Source organism: Helianthus annuus, chromosome 7 (genome assembly GCF_002127325.2).
Source record: "Helianthus annuus cultivar XRQ/B chromosome 7, HanXRQr2.0-SUNRISE, whole genome shotgun sequence".
Classification (NCBI taxonomy): Eukaryota; Viridiplantae; Streptophyta; class Magnoliopsida; order Asterales; family Asteraceae; genus Helianthus; species Helianthus annuus.
Genome location: NC_035439.2, coordinates 132,510,792 through 132,530,127, shown reverse-complemented (window position 1 = coordinate 132,530,127; position 19,336 = coordinate 132,510,792). Strand labels below are relative to the sequence as shown.

The following is a 19,336-nucleotide window of genomic DNA, read 5'->3' as shown; positions in this document are numbered from 1 at the left end:
TACCCTACAATGTAATGTACCTAATACCATGAAAAAGCTGTGTCTACAAAAATACATATTTTTAAAAGTGTACCCATCCATTATGCACAAGGTGCAACTCCCAAAGTGGCTGCATGAAACACACCATTTCATTCTTTCCAACTTGCTTGCAGATTCTTGGACTCCAAATGATAAAAGTGAAAAAAAAAAAAAAAAATAGAGTATACACCACAAAAGTGACAAGCTTGAAAGTAACATTAGGTTTCATGACTCCATTTGAAGCAATTTAACTAAATTATTTTTTCTTATACCAATAGACATAAAGTCGTGTGCACCATTGTAATGGTAATTTATACACACCATTATAACAGGGATATGTACTTGCCAAACTTCATTACATCAGCAAATCATGTATAGAATGTTGAGCGTACTCTCTAGTCTATGTAACATCAAAACTCTTTACAAAACCAATTAAAACCGCAAAGTTAGAGACACCATTGTAGTAAGTTAGACGTAACAGTGTAATAGGTTATATGTACGTTGTAATAGATGTATCAAACCTTTTAAAAAAATATTGTTTCCTAAAATAATATAGCAAACTCATGTAAAATTAAAAAAAAAAATAGAATTTCTGAATTTTATGGTATATATTAACGATTTTTTAAACTAAGAAAGAGGTGATAAAACTTCCTGTTTAGATTTGAATAAAAAAGTGTTAACCTTTTCTAAATTATACTTCCAGTCATTTTTAACTTGATAATTAAATTAATCTTGCCAACAAATCAAGTTTAATCATCAATAAGCAAATCATTCTTCACCCATTAACCATTAATTTATTCCAATCAGTGACCGAACGTGGGAATATATTTTAATCAAGTAAAAATCAATACTTTTATATGTGACGATATGTGTGTAAATTTATCAATACTTTTATGATTCCACGATATCCGAGTAAGCTTCATCCGAATCTAGAAATATCTCTTCATACTCTTTGAATATAACATATTAGTTTAGCCTTTAGGCTTACTAATATTGTGTAATTAAGTAACAAATCAACCTTTTCTTATTATATTCCCAAACAAAAAGAACGTTAATTATAACCAGAAGCATGTTTGAATCACAAAAAGTTAAACCCAATGCTATTAGTCTATTAGCACTAATATAAAAGTAAAAACCTTAAACCTCTACACTACAATATTATACCATGAAAAGGTTGTGTCTACAAAAATACACATTTTATTCTTTCCATCTTGCTTGTAGATTCTTTGACTCCAGACGATATAAAGTGTAAAAAATAATAGAGTATACACCACAAAAGTGACAATCTTGATATTAACATTAGGTTTTCTTTACCCCATTTGAAGCAACCACTTTATTCTGTTTTTACCTAGTATTTAAACCCTACCAAGTCCTGGGATGACCACAACCAAACTACATATCCTTAAACCCAACAGCTTTAACTTGGTTGCATCAAAATGGACCAATCACTGTCCAACTACACCAACCAAACCTCACCATCATTGAACCCCGAGAAACGGCTCTTAACCACCTCCAACCCATTAACAAGCGCCACCAACCCGTTAACACCCACTACCAACCCCTTTACAGGGGCTGCCAATTCAGCAATGAACCAGTTGCAGCAACAACTACCACACCAGCAGCACCAACGGCAGCCACTTTTGGGTCGTATGACTAGCCCAGTGGCACAGCAGCAACTTTTGGGTCCTATGACTAACCCAGTGGCACAGCAGCTGCTAGGTATGTCACCTAACCCAATGCACCAGCAGCAGCTAATGGGCCCCAAAAACAACCAAATGCTGAATTCAATGATGAATCCAATGCATACCCCGAGGCAACACGAGCTGATGGGTCCAATGCATAATCCAATGATGCAGCAGCTGAACCGAGGTGAAAGTAACTCGATTTTTAGCGCTTCGGATGATAATGTTATCATGAAGCAAGTTCTTGATACCCATCTCCCTGATGGCACTGAGGTTGATGTGAAGCCACTTGTCAACATTGTCGAAGAAATCCTTAAACACGCTACCATTAAAGCTGCCATTGATGTTGATGCTTCGACTTCAATGGTATAACTATTGTTATTATTATTACTATTACAGTTACCATTACTCTTACTATTGCTGTGGATGATGATTGTGATTCTTGAATTCTTTTTAGGTTGCACACACTGATCATGTGGGCAAACTGGAGGACAGATCTCACCAAACCGACACAGTTGCTATGCTTCACTTATTGTCACATACAATTGACAAGCTTGCTTGTGAGGTCTGATCTTAAAACTATAGTACTCCTATATTAATATTCTCATCTACTGTAGAGACCAACACACTTGATTAAAGAAGATCCCTTTTGATTATCATTAATATGTTATAGATGGCCTTCAAGTGCTTAACTGGTGGGGATGGACACTCAATAGCTCTTGGACTATTCCACGACGTAGCGAACTACCACTGGGACGCAAAGCTGGCACTGATCCTTGCAGCGTTTGCTCTAAACTATGGTGAATTCTGGCTTCTAGCTCAAATCTATTCATCAAACCAACTTGCAAAATCAATGGCTGTTCTTAGACAAGTACCCATGATCATGGAGCATTCGGCACCGTTGAAGCCTAAATTTGATGCACTGAACAAACTCATTCACTCGATCATTGAGTTAACTCGGTGCATTCTACAGTTTAAGGAGCTCCCATCTATGTATGTTACTACTGAAGTACCAGCTATGGCTAGAGCTTTAAGCAAAGTTCCAACTGCTGTTTATTGGAATGTTAGAGGGATTATTGCTTGTGCTGCACAGATTACTAGCCTCACCAGCATGGGACACGAGTAAATAATACTTAACGTTATAAAAAATAATTCAGATCAACTATAAAGATAGTGATTAACAAGTTTATGTCTGACTTCAGGTATGGGATATCATCCTCTGAGATGCAGTCATGGGAACTAACTTCCTTAGTCCACAAGATCGATCACCTGATTGAGTTTCTCAAGAAACAACTGGAAGAATGTCACCGTCTTATAGGTATGCTATCAACATTTTATTAAGTATATTTTATATTAATAGAGATGACTATGTTCATGTTTAATTGATGCAGGAGAGAGGAAGGAGATGGATTTCAGACAGTCATTTAGTCAGATGTTTGATACAGTCCATATCGACAACATGAAAATCCTCAAGATCATACTTAATTACAGGGATGACCCGCTGCCACTTTTCGATGGAGTTACTAAACAAAGGGTGGGAGGAATATTTCGTATATACATGTATTTTCTCTAGTAACTTTCTTTAACTTGTTTCCTGTTAAACTTTGACTTCAATCAGGTGAACCTAGAGGTTTTGAGGAAAAGGAATGTGTTGTTGCTGATATCAGGGCTAGACATGTCCAATGATGAGTTGTCAATTCTTGAGCAAATTTACAGTGAGTCGCGTATTCAAGGCTCGAGGATGGATACTCTGTATGATCTGGTGTGGGTTCCTATCGTGGACCCGGACGTCGAGTACACTGAGGCAATGCATAGACGCTTTGAGGAAATGAGGAGCACTATGCCATGGTACTCGGTCAACCACCCTTCAAATATTGACCGGGCGGTTAAGAAGTCCATTGGAGACAGGTGGCACTTTAGGAACAAGCCTATCCTTGTTGTGCTCGACCCACAGGGAAGGGAGTTGAGCCCAAATGCACTCCACATGATGTGGATTTGGGGAAGCGTTGCCTTCCCTTTCACCATAGCCAGAGAGGAAGCATTGTGGAGGGATGAAACTTGGCGGCTAGAGTTGCTAGTCAGTAGCATGGACCCAACCATACTCGATTGGGTCAGTTTACCATTTAACTTATTATGCTCTTATGATATATACTTGAGATGCACAAATGGGAGTGGGTACAAGCCCATCCAAGGCCCAGCTCGGTCCTAGGCCTAGCCTGGTCCTACGCCTAGTCTAGCTCCAGGCTCGGTCCTAGGCCCATCCTGATCCTAGGTCCATTCTGGGCCTGGCCTGGTCATAGGCCCAACCTGGTTTAGGCCCAACTAATCATGAGCCTAGTGTAACTCTACTTTTTTCCAACTAATAATTGGATGTACCTTATGTTTTAGGTAAGAGATGGCAAATACATCTTCTTGTATGGAGGGGATGACATTGAGTGGATTCGCAAGTTCACAAGTAGTGCACGGGCAATGGCAAATGCCGCAGGCATCCAACTAGAGATGGCATATGTTGGAAAAAGCAAGAAAAAAGAAAATGTGCGTAGGGCGATTGCCACCATCAATGTTGAAAAGCTCAGTTACTGCTGGCAAGACACTGCCCTGATATGGTTCTTCTGGACCCGATTAGAGAGCATGTTGTTCTCCAAGATCCAACTCAAACGCGCTGATGATCAAGACCTCATAATGCTACAGATCAAGAAACTACTCAGCTATGACAAGGATGGATCATGGGCTTTGCTTTGTAAAGGATCACAGATTCTGACCAATGGTCATGGATCCACCATGCTGCAAACCCCTGTTGACTTTGAACGCTGGAAGCCGGACATCCCCTCAATCGGTTTTGATTCATCATTTAAACAGTACCATGATAAGCTGCATGTCGAAGCAAATAACTGCTGCCGATTTGAGTTTCCCATTGCAGCAGGTAGAATCCCTGAAGGCATGCGGTGCCCTGAGTGCCATCGGTTGATGGAGAAACACATTGCCTTCTCTTGTTGCCATGACCAAACTGGCCTTCTCGAACACTACTGATGAAGTAATGGGAATCTACCAATCTGGCAACCTCTGATGCTGGTGATATTATAAGTAAGCAAATAAATAGTGGCAAATGGTTGTTGTTGTTGTGTTTCTATTGTACTGAAATAAGAATATAGTGTGTGCTGGGTCTAAACTTATGTATAAGTTAGATCTTTTGATGTAATAAACATATTTTATGAATCTTAAATAAAGCTTGAATGCATGGGAGATAACTACGTATCTAACAATTTTACCAAAATTTCACAACAGCCCCACAATTTTCGTATGTGTTCAAACCAGTCCTTGTATGCTTGTTACCAAGCAAAAAATAGAATTAAATTATGATCAACATGCATCTTGACTGTGATCAGTCCTTGTATGCTTGAAGCCGGCCGACCTATAGTACAAGTAATCAGGCTTGGGCCTAGGGCCTCCAAAAAATAGGACCCCCACTTAAAAGAAACTTAATATGCTAACCATCAATATTAGTGCAAACTGGGTAGGGTTCCAGCGTGAACAACCTCTCAAGAGTGAACTGCGTGAACAGATATGGACCCTTGATTTCCTTTTTAGTTGTTAAGGGTAGGATTGTAATTATATAAAAAATTAGATTTAAATCATTATTTTAATAATTGAATTAAGTTACATCTTTCCTAATTTAAATTCATTATCCACATCATGTTTTTTATTAATAAGATAATTATCATAACAAACAACAAATCACCAGATTTCAATTTTAATTTTTATTTCAGATTTCATCACCAGAATTCAAATTTTGATTTTTAAGATCCACGTAACCTTCATATTTCAACGGCATACACATGTGTACTTGGATATAAATAGAACAGTACACATGTGTACTCAGCATCGTACATATGTGTACAGTAATTCACAGGTGTACATCAACATTCAATACAAAAAAATTCTGAGATATCACAAAAACAGACGATATACACATGTGTACATCGCATTAAAAAGAGGGCTAAATCAGAATACACATGTGTACATCGTATTTAAACAAATATTTATTTTAATAATTGAATAAAGTTACATCTTTCCTAATCCTTGATTTGATTTGTGAGAGATTTATGCAATCAATTTAAGAGGATAATTAATTACTTGATTTGTGAGAGATTTATGCAATTAATTTAAGATTGAAATTACACATATACCCTTTTTGTATTTAATTAAATGAAAAAATTAACCAAATAATTACCATCATGCCACTCACTTTAATCTCAAGATCATAAAAATCAAGGGCCCAGATCAGTTCACGCAGTTCACTCTTGAGATTTTGTTCACATTTGAACCTAATCCAGTGCAAACTTATTGTTTTAGATTTGTTTGATTCTTATACAAACAGACCACTCTCTGTTATAGTTTTGCTGGATTATTGGTTGGTTTCAAATACGGATAAAGGAGTATCGTCTATAATAATCAAGAAGGAAAAAGGGCCCCAAAATTTCATTTCGCCTTGAGCCTCCAGAAAGGTTGGAACGGCCCTGGCTTGAAGTCATATACGTAATTAAGAGGCTACCTTGTTGAAACAATCGCCAAACTATTGGATTTGCATAACTACCAAACTCATAATAATGGTGATTGGTGATATTAGTCCTTTGTTTTCGACTTTTCAGGTTAATGTAATTGTCGTTCATGTTGACCATTTCAGTGTCATACTCTTCACAAAAAGATTTGATTTCTTTCATAAGTGAATCAAAGGGCAAGCTTGAAACTTTTGTAATCGTAGCTTGACTGAATTAACCATCCAAATTACATTCAAGATATCTTCATCTTTCCTTTGAAGATCCTATGACAATGAATTTATAACACTAACAAGTGCATCATGAAGTGCAAATTAAACAGAAATCAAATGATTACAAATATAACGGATTTCCATATGCCTGTTTTTTGCTAGCAATAAGGACAATTTGTTTTCAATATGTTCAAACACTTTAGAAATAGATGAATTCAAACCAACCAAACGCACAAGTGTTTTGTGATGAGAACTCCAACAAGTATCTCCGGCTTTTGCATGAGATATATCTTGATTTTAACCAGTTCTGCTTTTCCGGTATCAACTTACAAATCACCCATTGTGCCTTCCAAATTCTCTTTTATGACTTTCTAGTATCATATCATGGCATTTACAAGATGCACAAACCATGTTCGTCAAAGTAGATATCATATTTTATTTTCAAACTTCAATATGTTTGCTTGCAATGGCTACAACAATTAGTTGAAGTTGTGGGTGAAGAAGCACCGAATCACTTGGATGATTAAAACCGTCCTCCACAAGAGATTTGAAGCACACCTTGTCTTCATCCATTGTTTCCAAATCTGCATTAAAGAAAGGGAAAGAGACGTGGGGGAGTACATATGGCTGCCCGGAGATCTCCCATCACAACAAGTGGTGGGGCATCAACATGTTGCCCTAGAAAAGAGATGGAGACCTCTTATACGTACATGGGCCACCATATTGGAACCCTAACCTCAATGGACCCGATCCAATTAGGGCTAATCTCTACAAGTCCTCCAGTCCAGAAAGTGTAGCATGATCAGCTACATTGCGCTGGACTTCGCTAATGGGTTAGTAAACAATATTTAATAATACTAGAAACATAATAAGTAAGATAAAAAATCAGTATCCTCAAGATGGTCGACCGTTTATGTCTGGCCAAAGGTTCATTTAATACCATACCTCTTTGGTGCGCAATATAGTGTACATAATATGCTGAAGAGTTTTCTTTCCAAACTAAGGTTTTCAATCCATTCAACTTGCAAGCAATAACTGCTTGGTCATCATAACCTTAACCTCTAACCCTTGTCAAACTCAATTCATGAAGCAATGAATTCATCAATGGCAGATTAAGACATATTGTGGGTGTTTCTGTGACATGCACTAGACCAACATATCGCTTTTTAACAACTCCATAATTATAGTCATCTCTACATGACATCATCCTATTTCCTACACCACTACACCAATAAGTTTAAGACCAACTGCCAATCACATATACTTCCCCATTACAACTGATCTCGAGAAGAGAACCGACTTTGTTCTTAACTAATTATATTTGGTTGTGCGCGATATTTATTAATACCGCCAGCATAATATACCAAAATGGGACATGTTTACACCACTAAATGCTGACTATCTAATAAGACATTCCAAGTCTTAGGGGGAGATTAGATAAGACAAGAAAAGATAGGTAATATAAGAAAAACATGGAATGAAATGCATCATAATTAAATTATAACCTCTAAAGTGGTCAAAAGTCCAAAAGAGATTGAATTTGCAAATAATAGCAAATGAAATACCAATGCACTCACAAACACAAATAAAGTGATAAAATCACATATCTCATCAACAAATTCACCTGCCCGAATTGAAGTAATCACAAAACAATTACAATATTAAGAAAATGTGGGAGGTAAACCGGTTCCAAAGGACATAACCCATTAACACAGAAAGAGAAGAGTAACGCAGTTGACGTAACCCCAGAACATGTTGCATACAAAACCTAGAAGTGGTTAAAAACACAAACCTAGAAGGGGTTGCACATAAAACCTTAGAAGAGGTTATTAATAAAATCTAAAATAAATAACAAAATACTAAAGGAGGATAAAGGGTTTAGCAACATTCGAGAAGAAACTCAAATAACAAACAAATATGAGATCTTAATAAATTATGTACAAAATGGTACAATACGAATAAAAATGTAGCACGCGTAAAATGATGTATTTTATATATGCTTTAGCAACATATGTAATCGATGAAAAATAATAGCTACAAAAACTAGGTAAGATTGTATACACAAAAATATCCAAAATGGCTAGATGACACTAAAGGTTAAATTAAATCGGCTTGAATAATTAAACAAGTTCGAACCTACAATTCGAACACCCATAGACATCATACTAGTATGTTATATATAAAAGAGTGTAAGTTTAATAAATGAGCACCATCTATTTATCGAAATTTTACTCTTAAGGCTCACTATAATTACTTATTACAATGGTGATGATGAACCGTTAAAATAAATAGAAAATTTTAAAGGACATTAAATAACAACATAATTATTTCTCAACTTGTAGCGCAAGTAGATATGTAACATTTTCTCATCAATCAAACGATGTCTAGAAGATTTTATATGGGAAAACTCTTCTTTGAGTACATTAATGATTTTCCGATCGATCACCTGGCATAGAAAAAGATCTTTACCTTCCCTATGAAGATGATGGTGAAGTACTTGGTCTAGAAATACCATACTTGATTGCATTAAAGCATTGATGTATCTTGCAAACTAAGTGACACTTTATATTGAGTTCTAGATAGATGTATTTGCAAGATAAAGTTATTATCTTAAATGTTCCACTTTTTTCCTTCCACTAGGTTTATCCCATCGGGGTTTTATTGGTAAGGTTCTTTTACAAGGCAGTGTAACTAATATAGTAGCATAATTTTATCTTATAGATCCTAAAGTACCAATTTAAAATCATCCAAAAGCATGTTGTTAATTATGTTTATTAAACAATGTCTTGAATCTCTGGCAACATTAAATTAATTCATGCGATAAGAACACAAAAGAAAAGAGTTGAATAGAGAATTTCTATTAGGGGATTGATAACTCTTGAATGTTTACATCACGTCATAGACATACAACATGGATGAAACATCGTGTTTCTTCACATACCAACGTAACCCTAATCCTAATCATTTTCTATGATTAAAACTTTACATACTTGACCCTTACAACTTGACATAATTACATAATTAACACTAAATATAACTATTAACTAACAACACAAACTTTACATACTTGACCCTTACAACTTGACATAATTACATAATTAACACTGAATATAACTATTAACTAACAACACAAATAACCCTACACTTGTATCAAACAGTTATTCCAACATTCACCCCGCTAATTGTTGATGCAAGTTTTCTTGATCTTGTGTCTCCACATTCTCCTTCTCTTCTTTGCTTGAATCAATCACATGTAATCTTGAATTGTTTCTTTCAAAATGTGTCTCGTATGAACATTCTGATTTGAATCCAAACGCAAGTTAGCATGATCACCTATGATCCCTTATTTCCCCTCTGGTACTTTCTATAACAACCCTCCTAAAAGGTTCTTGGACACTCCTAAACGTTCCTTACATACCCCGTACGCAAGAAACGGACCCGATATACCTTTGTACTTGTTAAAAACAAGAAAAACCAAGACTAGGAGTCGCTCGCGGGCCGCGAACCCCTTAACCTTTGGCTTTCATGGGGCGCGAGCTCAATTGCTTACGATGCACCCCCCCCCCTAGTGCCACGTGTCCAAACACTTGTCGAAGCTACTATCCTGACTCACCGGACCTACAACCGCCTTTTAGGCTCTCGCGGGCAGCGAAGGCCCTAACTATATCTCTCGCGGGGCGTGAGAGAGTGGCCATCAGGCTTATAAATGGAGGGCTTCGGCTCATTTGATCAAACATTCAAAATCGAAAACTCTCTCTCTATTTCTGAATAGTAATTACTATACCCAGGCATAATACCCACTATAAAGCGAAGCTCTGCCTCGTTGTAAGTACTATAACCCTGCTATTACCCTACACGGTCGATTTAGGATTCTGTAACGCATGTCGGCTCTGCCCGACTCATTCGTTGGAATTCTATCTCGTGTTACACTCGATTGATCTAGGATTCTGTAATGCATGTCGGCTCTGCCCGACTCAGTCATTGGAATTCTGTCTCGAGTTGTACGGTTAATGTGAATTGGGTTATTTTACTAATACGTGTGCATTGTTTGATTTTAATAGATAATAACCAGGAGAATCACCAGAAAGCTTTAGTTTTACCTAAGTCAACAATGTGAGTACATGTAACACCTCGAAAATTTGTGTCCTATAATGTATTGACACGTGTCATAAGTTTGCACGTGATAATAAATACTACCGAGGGACTAAAGTTGAAACATAGAAAGTATGTGAATTCAAGGGTTCAAAATGTCAACAAGGGATAAATATACTTTACAGTAACCCTGCATGATGCGCGTACCTTCAAACGAATGAATCATGGATCATACGGAACGAACTGTGGAAGAAAGTGAGAGATTACAAACTACAGGGGTTAAATGTGTCAACATGTTTAAGTTATACCTCTGAGTGACCCTTTAGCAAACCCGAGGCTTTGTAACGGTAAATTACGCTCACTAGAATGCACGATATAAATTTCATAAAGTTCCGTTATAAAATGAGAAAGTTGTGATCAAATTCGTACATGAGGGGTTAAAAGCGTCAACATTGAAAGTTATGACTTTTTGAGTAGTAAAAAAGTAACCGAGGACTTAACAAAGTGGGTAAAAGTCACGAGGCCCTTATACGTAAATAAGAAAGGCCCAAAGTGCAAAGTTACCCCTTCGAAACGCCAAGAGCCAGCTACAATAATGAAAAAGATTTGAAAAATCTTACAGCAGGCCTCAGGCGGGCCACGTAAGAGTTATCCCAAGTTTATGCGGGCCGCGTGGACAGTAAAAGATATGGGTTCTGACAGGAAGATTCAGGCGGGCCGCGTAAAGGTTGAAGCACCTTTGACGCGGGCCGCGTCAGCCTCCCAGATACAGAAAAAGGCAACAGCAGCACTGTTTGGTGTTTTAACCGACTTAAACCATTATTACAACAGCATGGGCGCCCCCTAAACGACCCCTAGGCCTCAGAGACACTTGTTGATGATCTGGTTACACTTGTAGACTTGTGTGTCAAGATCTAATGCATCTATGATCACTATAAAAGGCCACTCATGTTGTAACAAATGCTCACACCTCATTTTTTCACTCCTGGAGCTTTATGGAGCACAAGAGTCCTCTTTAAGCATCTCTGGTCGTTCACTAGACTTCAGTAAGTATGCTTAACCTTTCTTAGTTAAGTTTTTGCATAGTTTTAGCTTAAAAGTTAATCCGTCGTAATTAACGATTGACTTAACGATTAATCACAAATGGTCTAGTGATTAGTCGAATCAATGGTAGTTATATGTTGGTAATTATGTGGGCATTAAACCCTTAAAAGGGCACCCTCTGATTCCCACTCTAACTAGTCCAAATGTCGGGTCAAAGTTGCTTAGAAAAAGTCAACAGAATGCTAATTTTCGATTTAACGCATAATTAACAATGTAGATGGCATGTAACCTGTTTTATCACTCATATAACTTGATAATAAGTATTATAACTGGTCTAAGCTTGTTTGATCCGACCATTTACTGTTTTGACCCGGTTCAGAACCGAAAGTCGCAAAACTTTGACTTTTGCTTTGACTTCAGTTCTGACCCGATTTGGTATGTTTTAGATATGCCTTAGGACTCTCTTAGGACCAGGTTACATGATGGTATAACCCTCTGTGGTTGGTTCGTTGTTTGTCCGAGTCGTTTGCACATTTCCGTTATATGCATAAAAGTTGACCATAATGCCCTTTTGATCTTAAAACGAGAATTTTGGATATGTGAAAGGATAGTAACCTTAGTTACTAATTTCTAAACATGTCCCTAAAATTTCATGTCAATCCGAGGTCCAGAATAGGAGTTATGCTAAATAGCGCAATTAAGGAAACTTTAGTAATTAAACGGCGCAATTAGCATAAAGCCTATCTAGACCCAAATTTCGACACCAAACCTTTTACACACTGATGTAATATAATATTTTGAGATTTTTAAAGATTTTTAATTATTTTTAACCTGCTCATAACCTGCGGTTATGGCGTTGATTCGGTAAATACCGAATATACCCTTTTTGGACCTAAAATGAGTTCTACAAGGTATTTTGACACGAATCTGGTTGCTACTGATTTTAAATAATAAATAAAGTATTTTGAACTTTATAACTTGATCAGAAAACTCAGATTTCCTGTATAACTCGGAAATCGCTTAAAACGACTATATACGCCTATTAAACGCATAGTTTGAGTTTAAAACCATTTTGTCAAGTAAGGCTTATTGCCCACTGATATGACTTGTTAAAATAAGTGGTTTTACTAATTATTTCAGACCCGAACATCAGAAGTATAAATAATCTCTTTTATAATCTTTAAAGTGACCAAAATACCCCTACGGGGCATATATTGAGATTAAACTCGTTATGGGCATAATGGAAGGTATCCTACTGATATCACAACCTCTTTAGAGCATATTGACTTAGGAAACCTGTATAAGACTCTTACGGTCACCGGTTACGCCATTTACGCGTTCGGTTCGGTTTATGTAACTAGTTTACATAAATTAGCAGAAACGGGTCAAACCTTGTCGTTTTTTATTTCAAAATCCAGAATAGGAGACCCGGTAAAAGCTACTTGCACTAGCTGTTTGTGAATTATACTTGCAAAGGTAAATACTTTTAACTTATTTCCCTATACGGGCTTGGGGTACGTTATATAAAATACCGCTTGGTCGGGCATTTGACCTTAATCGATTAGTGGTTAAGTATTGTCAAGATGACCCATTAGAAATTTGATTTGTTTGCTTAAAGCCTTTGGGGGGTTAATAACCATGTCTCGGATATCCCTGGCATCATCTTACGAGATGGCCACGACCTAAGCACGGGGTGTAGGCGTACACCTGACAGCTGCATATGAAAAATGGTATCTCACTTAGGGTTTAACCTTGTGGGTATTATACCTGTGGTGTGTCTATTAGTCTTTAACCCGGTCTACGGAACGGGCCACTGAACACAAAGAATCATGTAATTCGTTTACAAGTATTATATTTAACTATCCCAAGTTATAAAAGTTTGTGCCACGTGCATTCAAATCAATTTTTATTAAACCTTTTACAAAAGTGTCGGTTGAATGTATTTACCAGTGTAAACTGATGTATTTTTCCAAAAAGGTTAACTGCAGGTACTAAACGAACTAGGCTGGCTTTCTCCTAGCGTCCACGATAAGTCTCGCAAGCTTAGACGTCAAGCTGTTGAACAATGTTCCTATTTTATTTTTGATCCCCTGTGGATTATTTTCAGCTGTTTGTGATACATGATATTACAATAACATTCAGTTGAAATATATCTATCTTTTGCTTCCGCTGTGCATTTATATATTGTGTTGTTTGACTGTATTGTTGCCAACTACGTCACGGTAATCCCCCACCGGGCCCACTGGTGAAACGCGTGGAAATCGGGGTGTGACAGGTTGGTATCAGAGCCAACGTTGAGTGAATTAAACACTATCTGTTGTGTTTAATCTCAATGACACAATTGCACGTAATCGAGTCTAGACAAGAACTTAGGACAATCCCGAATTGTTGCTTTAGTTTGTCTTTATTGTTTGTTATTTATTTCAATTGTGAAAGCAGGAAATATGCCACCAGGAATCAGAAGAGGAGGAAGAGGCAAAGGGCCAACCACTACCCACAATGATCACGAGGCCGGACCTTCACACATGCGCGCTCCTTCCAGCACAAGGAATGCCGAACCCCAGAGGAACAGAAGGAACCTCTTCGAGCCTGCTAGACGGTCTGCCTCACACAGTTCGACACCTTCTTACCGTCACTCTTTTGGGCCGAATTCAGAAAACGAGCCCGATAACCCTCAACCTTCATATATACCTCTCCAGCGATCCCTTTCGCACCATTCCTTTGGCGACCCTACTCCTGTCTTTCAGGGCCGGTTCAACCCGGCAAACTTTGTCCAGGAACCAGTAGGTTTTAACCCACTAGGACCAGAGGACCATTTCTACGAAGACAATGCGATGGACATGGACGAGGATACGGATCCCGTCGAGCCTGCAAGAGGTACCCCCAACCATCCAATCGAGATCTCTGATGGATCATCCTTCCATGGAACACCCTATCAGGGTCCAGACAGTTACCAAGCGAGGTCCAACCAGTGTGAGTGGTACTTTACACCCTCTCACCATTTATCGCCTCATGAGCAACAACAACAGCAGCAGCAGGATCCCTCCGAGGATTCGCGTTTCGTGGCAGTTATGCCACCGCCTCCACCGCCACCAGTTCATCAAGCACCTCCGGATCCACCAAGGCGTAGGAGAACAGGCGCGCGGATGTCCACACGAGCAGAGGATTTTCACTTTAGCACCCCTCGTCACTCAAGTGGAAGTCATTTTCCGCCACTGCCTGAAGACCCAAAAATGGGTGGACCTTCTAATCCACCTGCAGAGGTGAATTCTGCACCAGTTGCACCACCTCCGCCACCATTCGGCTATGATAACCCGATACCTACGTACGCCGGTTCCACAGCATATAACCCGTTTGAGCTGCCGACTCACACCCACTATAATTATGCTGATGCCGACCCATACCTGGTAGCGGCAAATTACAACGCCCTCCATCCCGAAGGACCTTATGGAAATCCTTGGGGACTGGGATACTCAGCTCATGGGTATCCAGCACCTGTTAGACCTCCGGTTCAGCAGCTGTCGCAGCAGCCACGTTTTTCCACACCGGAACAGGAAGAAATCCTCCACCGTTTAAACAGGGTGGAACGAGATTTCGAGCAAGAGCGTAAGAACAATCGTGGATTCCTCAAAGGCCTAGCAAACCTGTTAAAAGGGAAGAAGAAGAAGAAGCGAGATCATTAGTCTCTATATGTACTATTGTATTTCCTATTTCATCAAGTCCCTGCGTGGACATTTATCTTAGTATTTAGTCCCTGCGTGGACTTGTTTTAGTCCCTGCGTGGACATTTATTGTGTGTTTAGTCCCTGCGTGGACTTGCCTTTCAGTCCCTGCGTGGACTTATCTTTCAGTCCCTGTGTGGACATCTATCCTTGTATTTGGTCCCTGCGTGGACTTGTTTCTGTTTAACCTGTGCGTAGGTATTTGTTTATAAAAAAAGTCCCGTTTAGGGCAGTGTGTACTATTTTTTATATATATTGGAATGCTAAGTTTATATATTTCATCTTTGTCATTATATGCATAATTATATGAAATAAATAAATAAAAAATCATTCCTTTTTAAATTAATCTGCCTACCATGTATTAAATAAAGAATCTTAATGGTGTAACCTAGCCTTCGTGTCATTATAAGACCCGGCCAAGATGGTAAGATCGGATTAAAAGATTCAAATTCCTGTTAACCTCTGTAAACATGTTAACACTCTTGGCAGACGTAATTCGTTAAAATCACACGTGTCATTTTTACACAAGGATCCTTCAAGGGATTCCAAACCCTAACTTAATGATCTATAAATCATGGGTTTAAATCATCAATTAAGATGATCACTTATCAAGCATCCTTTAGTGATGTAGTGCCTACAGGTCATACTCATTGTCATATAAGACGAAAGACAGTTGTAGTCTATGACTCCCTGTCAGAAAAGGGTAAGGAACTATGTTCAAACCCTTATGCCTTGATTCTCTGAAATTCTGGCTTATAATTTAAAATGTCCCTGTGACTAGGCTTTTGTGCCACTAACAACATTGTTTGTAATTAGGATAAGTTATATTAAAATCCTAAATAAATGTGAGTAACAAATTAACCAAATATGGTCTATGTTTACCATGGTTAATGAATCGCCAAAAAGGGCAATTCCATAATAAACTCCCGAATAAAACTTTTGTCATTATCTTATGTTGCAGCTCAAGATTACAATGGCTGACTCGGATGAAATAAATAGTCATCCAAAGGAGAATGAAAATGATAACGCCCAAATTAATATAACGGGTGCTGAACTGAAAGCGTTAGTAGAAAACGCTGTTACAAAGGCCTTAGAACGACAGTATGAGGAATATAGCGGGTCTCGAAGTAGGACGCTATCCGCACCACATTCTAGGCCCAAGACTCATTCTGAGGCACATAGCAAGCCACCACCCTCCAAGAAGGAAGAACCGAAGAAAGATGACGATCGTCACTCTTCAAACCATCACAGTGTCCCGTCTCAAAAGGTTGTGCTGAACCAAGGACCCCGTGATAAGGGTTGCTCCTACAAGTACTTCGTTTCATGCAAGCCCCGGGATTTTACAGGGGAGAAAGGAGCGATAGACTGCATGACATGGTTAGATGAGATGGACACGGTGGTTGATATCAGCGGATGCGCTGAAAAGGATGTGGTGAAGTTTATGTCGCAATCGTTCAAGGGTGAGGCCTTGGCCTGGTGGAGATCATTGATTCAAACTACTGGGAAGATTCCACTGTACGATATGTCATGGGATCAATTTATTGCCCTCATCCGAGAGAACTACTGCCCTCAACATGAGGTGGAAAAGATTGAGTTGGATTTTCTGTCATTAACTATGAAGAATCTGGATTGCCAAGCTTACCTTACGAGCTTTAACACGATGTCAAGGTTGGTTCCTTATCTGGTGACCCCGGAACCTAAAAAAATAGCTCGTTTCATAGGGGGCTTAGCTCCGGAGATCAAGGCGAGTGTGAAAGCCTCTCGGCCAGCTACATTCAGATCAGTAGCTGATATATCCTTATCCCTCACTCTGGATGCGGTCAGGCTGAGATCGCTGAGGAACAAGGATGCCGAGAAGAGGAAGCATGATGATGACGACAACTCTCGTCGATCAAACAAGAAGCACCGTGGAAGCAATGACCATAGGAAGGGATCTGGTTCAAGAAAAGATGGGCACCAATCTGGAGATAAGCCCAAGTGTAAGACTTGCCAGAAGTACCATTTTGGGAAATGCAGACTTGACTCCAAATCCCAATCTCAGTCGGGATGTTGTGGGATTTGCAAATCCACGGAACATAAGACCCTGGAATGCAAGAAGCTGAAGGACGCAACGTGTTACAGTTGCAATGAGAAGGGGCACATTAAGACAAATTGCCCAAAGAATGCAAAGAAAGCTGACGAAAGGAAGAAGACCAATGCGAGAGTCTTCAGAATGGATGCAAAGGAAGCTGTGCAGGACGATAATGTGATCACAGGTACCTTCCTTATAGATGATGTCTATGCAAGAGTACTATTTGATTCAGGAGCTGATAAATCTTTTGTAGACAATAAGTTTTGCAAATTGCTGAATTTACCTGTTAAGACCTTAAGTGTGAAGTATGAGGTGGAAATAGCTGATGGCACCTTAGAAACCGCCTCAACCATTTTAGAGGGATGTTTCATATCTATTAAGAACCACTCTTTTCCTTTGACCCTACTTCCTTTGAAGTTAGCCGGTTTCGATATAGTTTTGGGCATGGACTGGTTATATCATAACCAGGCCCAGATTGTCTGCAATAAGAAGCAAGTGGTGATCAAGACTCTATCAGGTGAATCACTTACCATTCAGGGAGATACCCGGTATGGGTTGCCGGAGCAAGTATCTATGCTCAAGGCCTCTCAGTGTCTGAAGAAGGGTCGTGTCATCTACATGGCACAAATAACTATCGATGAGCCGAAACCCAAGATTGAAGATATCCCTGTTATTTCTGAATACCCTGAAGTTTTTCCCGAAGAACTACCTGGTTTACCCTAAGATAGGCAAGTGGAGTTCAGGATCGACATTATCCCTGGGGCAGCACCTGTTGCTAGAGCACCCTACAGATTGGCACCAACAGAGATGAAGGAATTAAGAACACAACTGGATGAATTGCTAGCCAAGGGTTTCATTAGACCTAGTTCGTCTCCTTGGGGAGCACCAATCTTATTTGTCAAGAAGAAGGATGGATCGATGTATCTGTGCATCGATTACCGTGAGCTGAACAAGGTCACTATCAAGAATAGATATCCATTACCCAGGATCGACGATTTGTTCGATCAACTTCAAGGGGCAAGCTACTTCTCTAAGATTGACCTAAGATCAGGTTATCACCAACTGAAGGTTAGAGATGAAGACGTACACAAGACTGCGTTTAGGACTCGTTATGGTCATTACGAGTTCCTAGTGATGCCTTTTGGGCTCACTAATGCACCAGCAGCATTCATGGACCTCATGAACCGTGTCTGCAAACCATACTTGGACAAATTTGTCATCGTCTTCATAGACGACAATCTCATCTATTCAAAGAACCAAGCTGATCATGAGAAGCATCTTCGCTGTATTCTTTCACTACTTCAACAGGAGAAGCTTTACGCCAAATTCTCTAAATGTGAATTCTGGCTTCGAGAAGTCCAATTCCTTGGACACATGGTTAGTGAGCATGGTATTCAAGTGGATCCCGCCAAGGTGGAAGCTTTCATGAATTGGCAAGAGCCGAAGACGCCCACAGAAATTCGCAGCTTCTTAGGATTGGCAGGTTATTACAGACGCTTTATTGAAAATTTTTCAAGGATTGCTGCACCCCTGACTTCTTTGACCAGAAAGAATGTTAAGTTTAACTGGGGTCCTAAGCAGGAAAAGTCCTTCGATATCCTTAAGCAGAAGCTAAGCAATGCACCTGTGTTGACATTGCCGGACGGGATAGAAGAGTTTGTAGTATATTGTGATGCATCACACATCGGGATGGGTTGTGTTCTTATGCAGAAAGGCAAGGTTATTGCCTATGCTTCACGCCAGTTAAAGGTGCATGAAAAGAATTACACCACCCATGACTTGGAGTTGGGTGTCGTTGTATTTGCACTGAAGCTGTGGAGGCACTATTTATATGGCATCAAATGTGTGATCTATTCTGATCACAAGAGCCTCCAGCACCTGTTCAACCAAAAAGATTTGAACATGAGGCAACGACGGTGGATGGAGACTTTGAACGACT

General features: G+C 39.2%; 1 protein-coding gene across 2 annotated transcripts in view; it reads left to right on the top strand.

Annotated features, from left to right (window-relative positions):
- The first annotated feature begins 1,388 nt into the window (after positions 1 to 1,388).
- The window catches only part of LOC110868668 (protein SIEVE ELEMENT OCCLUSION B), a 31,339-nt gene continuing 13,391 nt past the window's right edge, over positions 1,389 to 19,336 (top strand). Inside the window, exons 1-7 of one of the 2 annotated variants that reach the window (XM_022117898.2) lie at positions 1,396 to 2,066; positions 2,158 to 2,265; positions 2,374 to 2,822; positions 2,903 to 3,018; positions 3,092 to 3,234; positions 3,319 to 3,810; positions 4,089 to 4,974. In XM_022117898.2, the coding sequence (XP_021973590.1) occupies positions 1,455 to 2,066; positions 2,158 to 2,265; positions 2,374 to 2,822; positions 2,903 to 3,018; positions 3,092 to 3,234; positions 3,319 to 3,810; positions 4,089 to 4,730 (2,562 nt within the window). In that variant the 5' untranslated portion in view covers positions 1,396 to 1,454 and the 3' untranslated portion in view covers positions 4,731 to 4,974. Of the gene's footprint in view, positions 2,067 to 2,157; positions 2,266 to 2,373; positions 2,823 to 2,902; positions 3,019 to 3,091; positions 3,235 to 3,318; positions 3,811 to 4,088; positions 4,975 to 19,336 lie in introns of those variants that run through there. The other variant, XM_022117899.2, reaches the window with a different exon arrangement.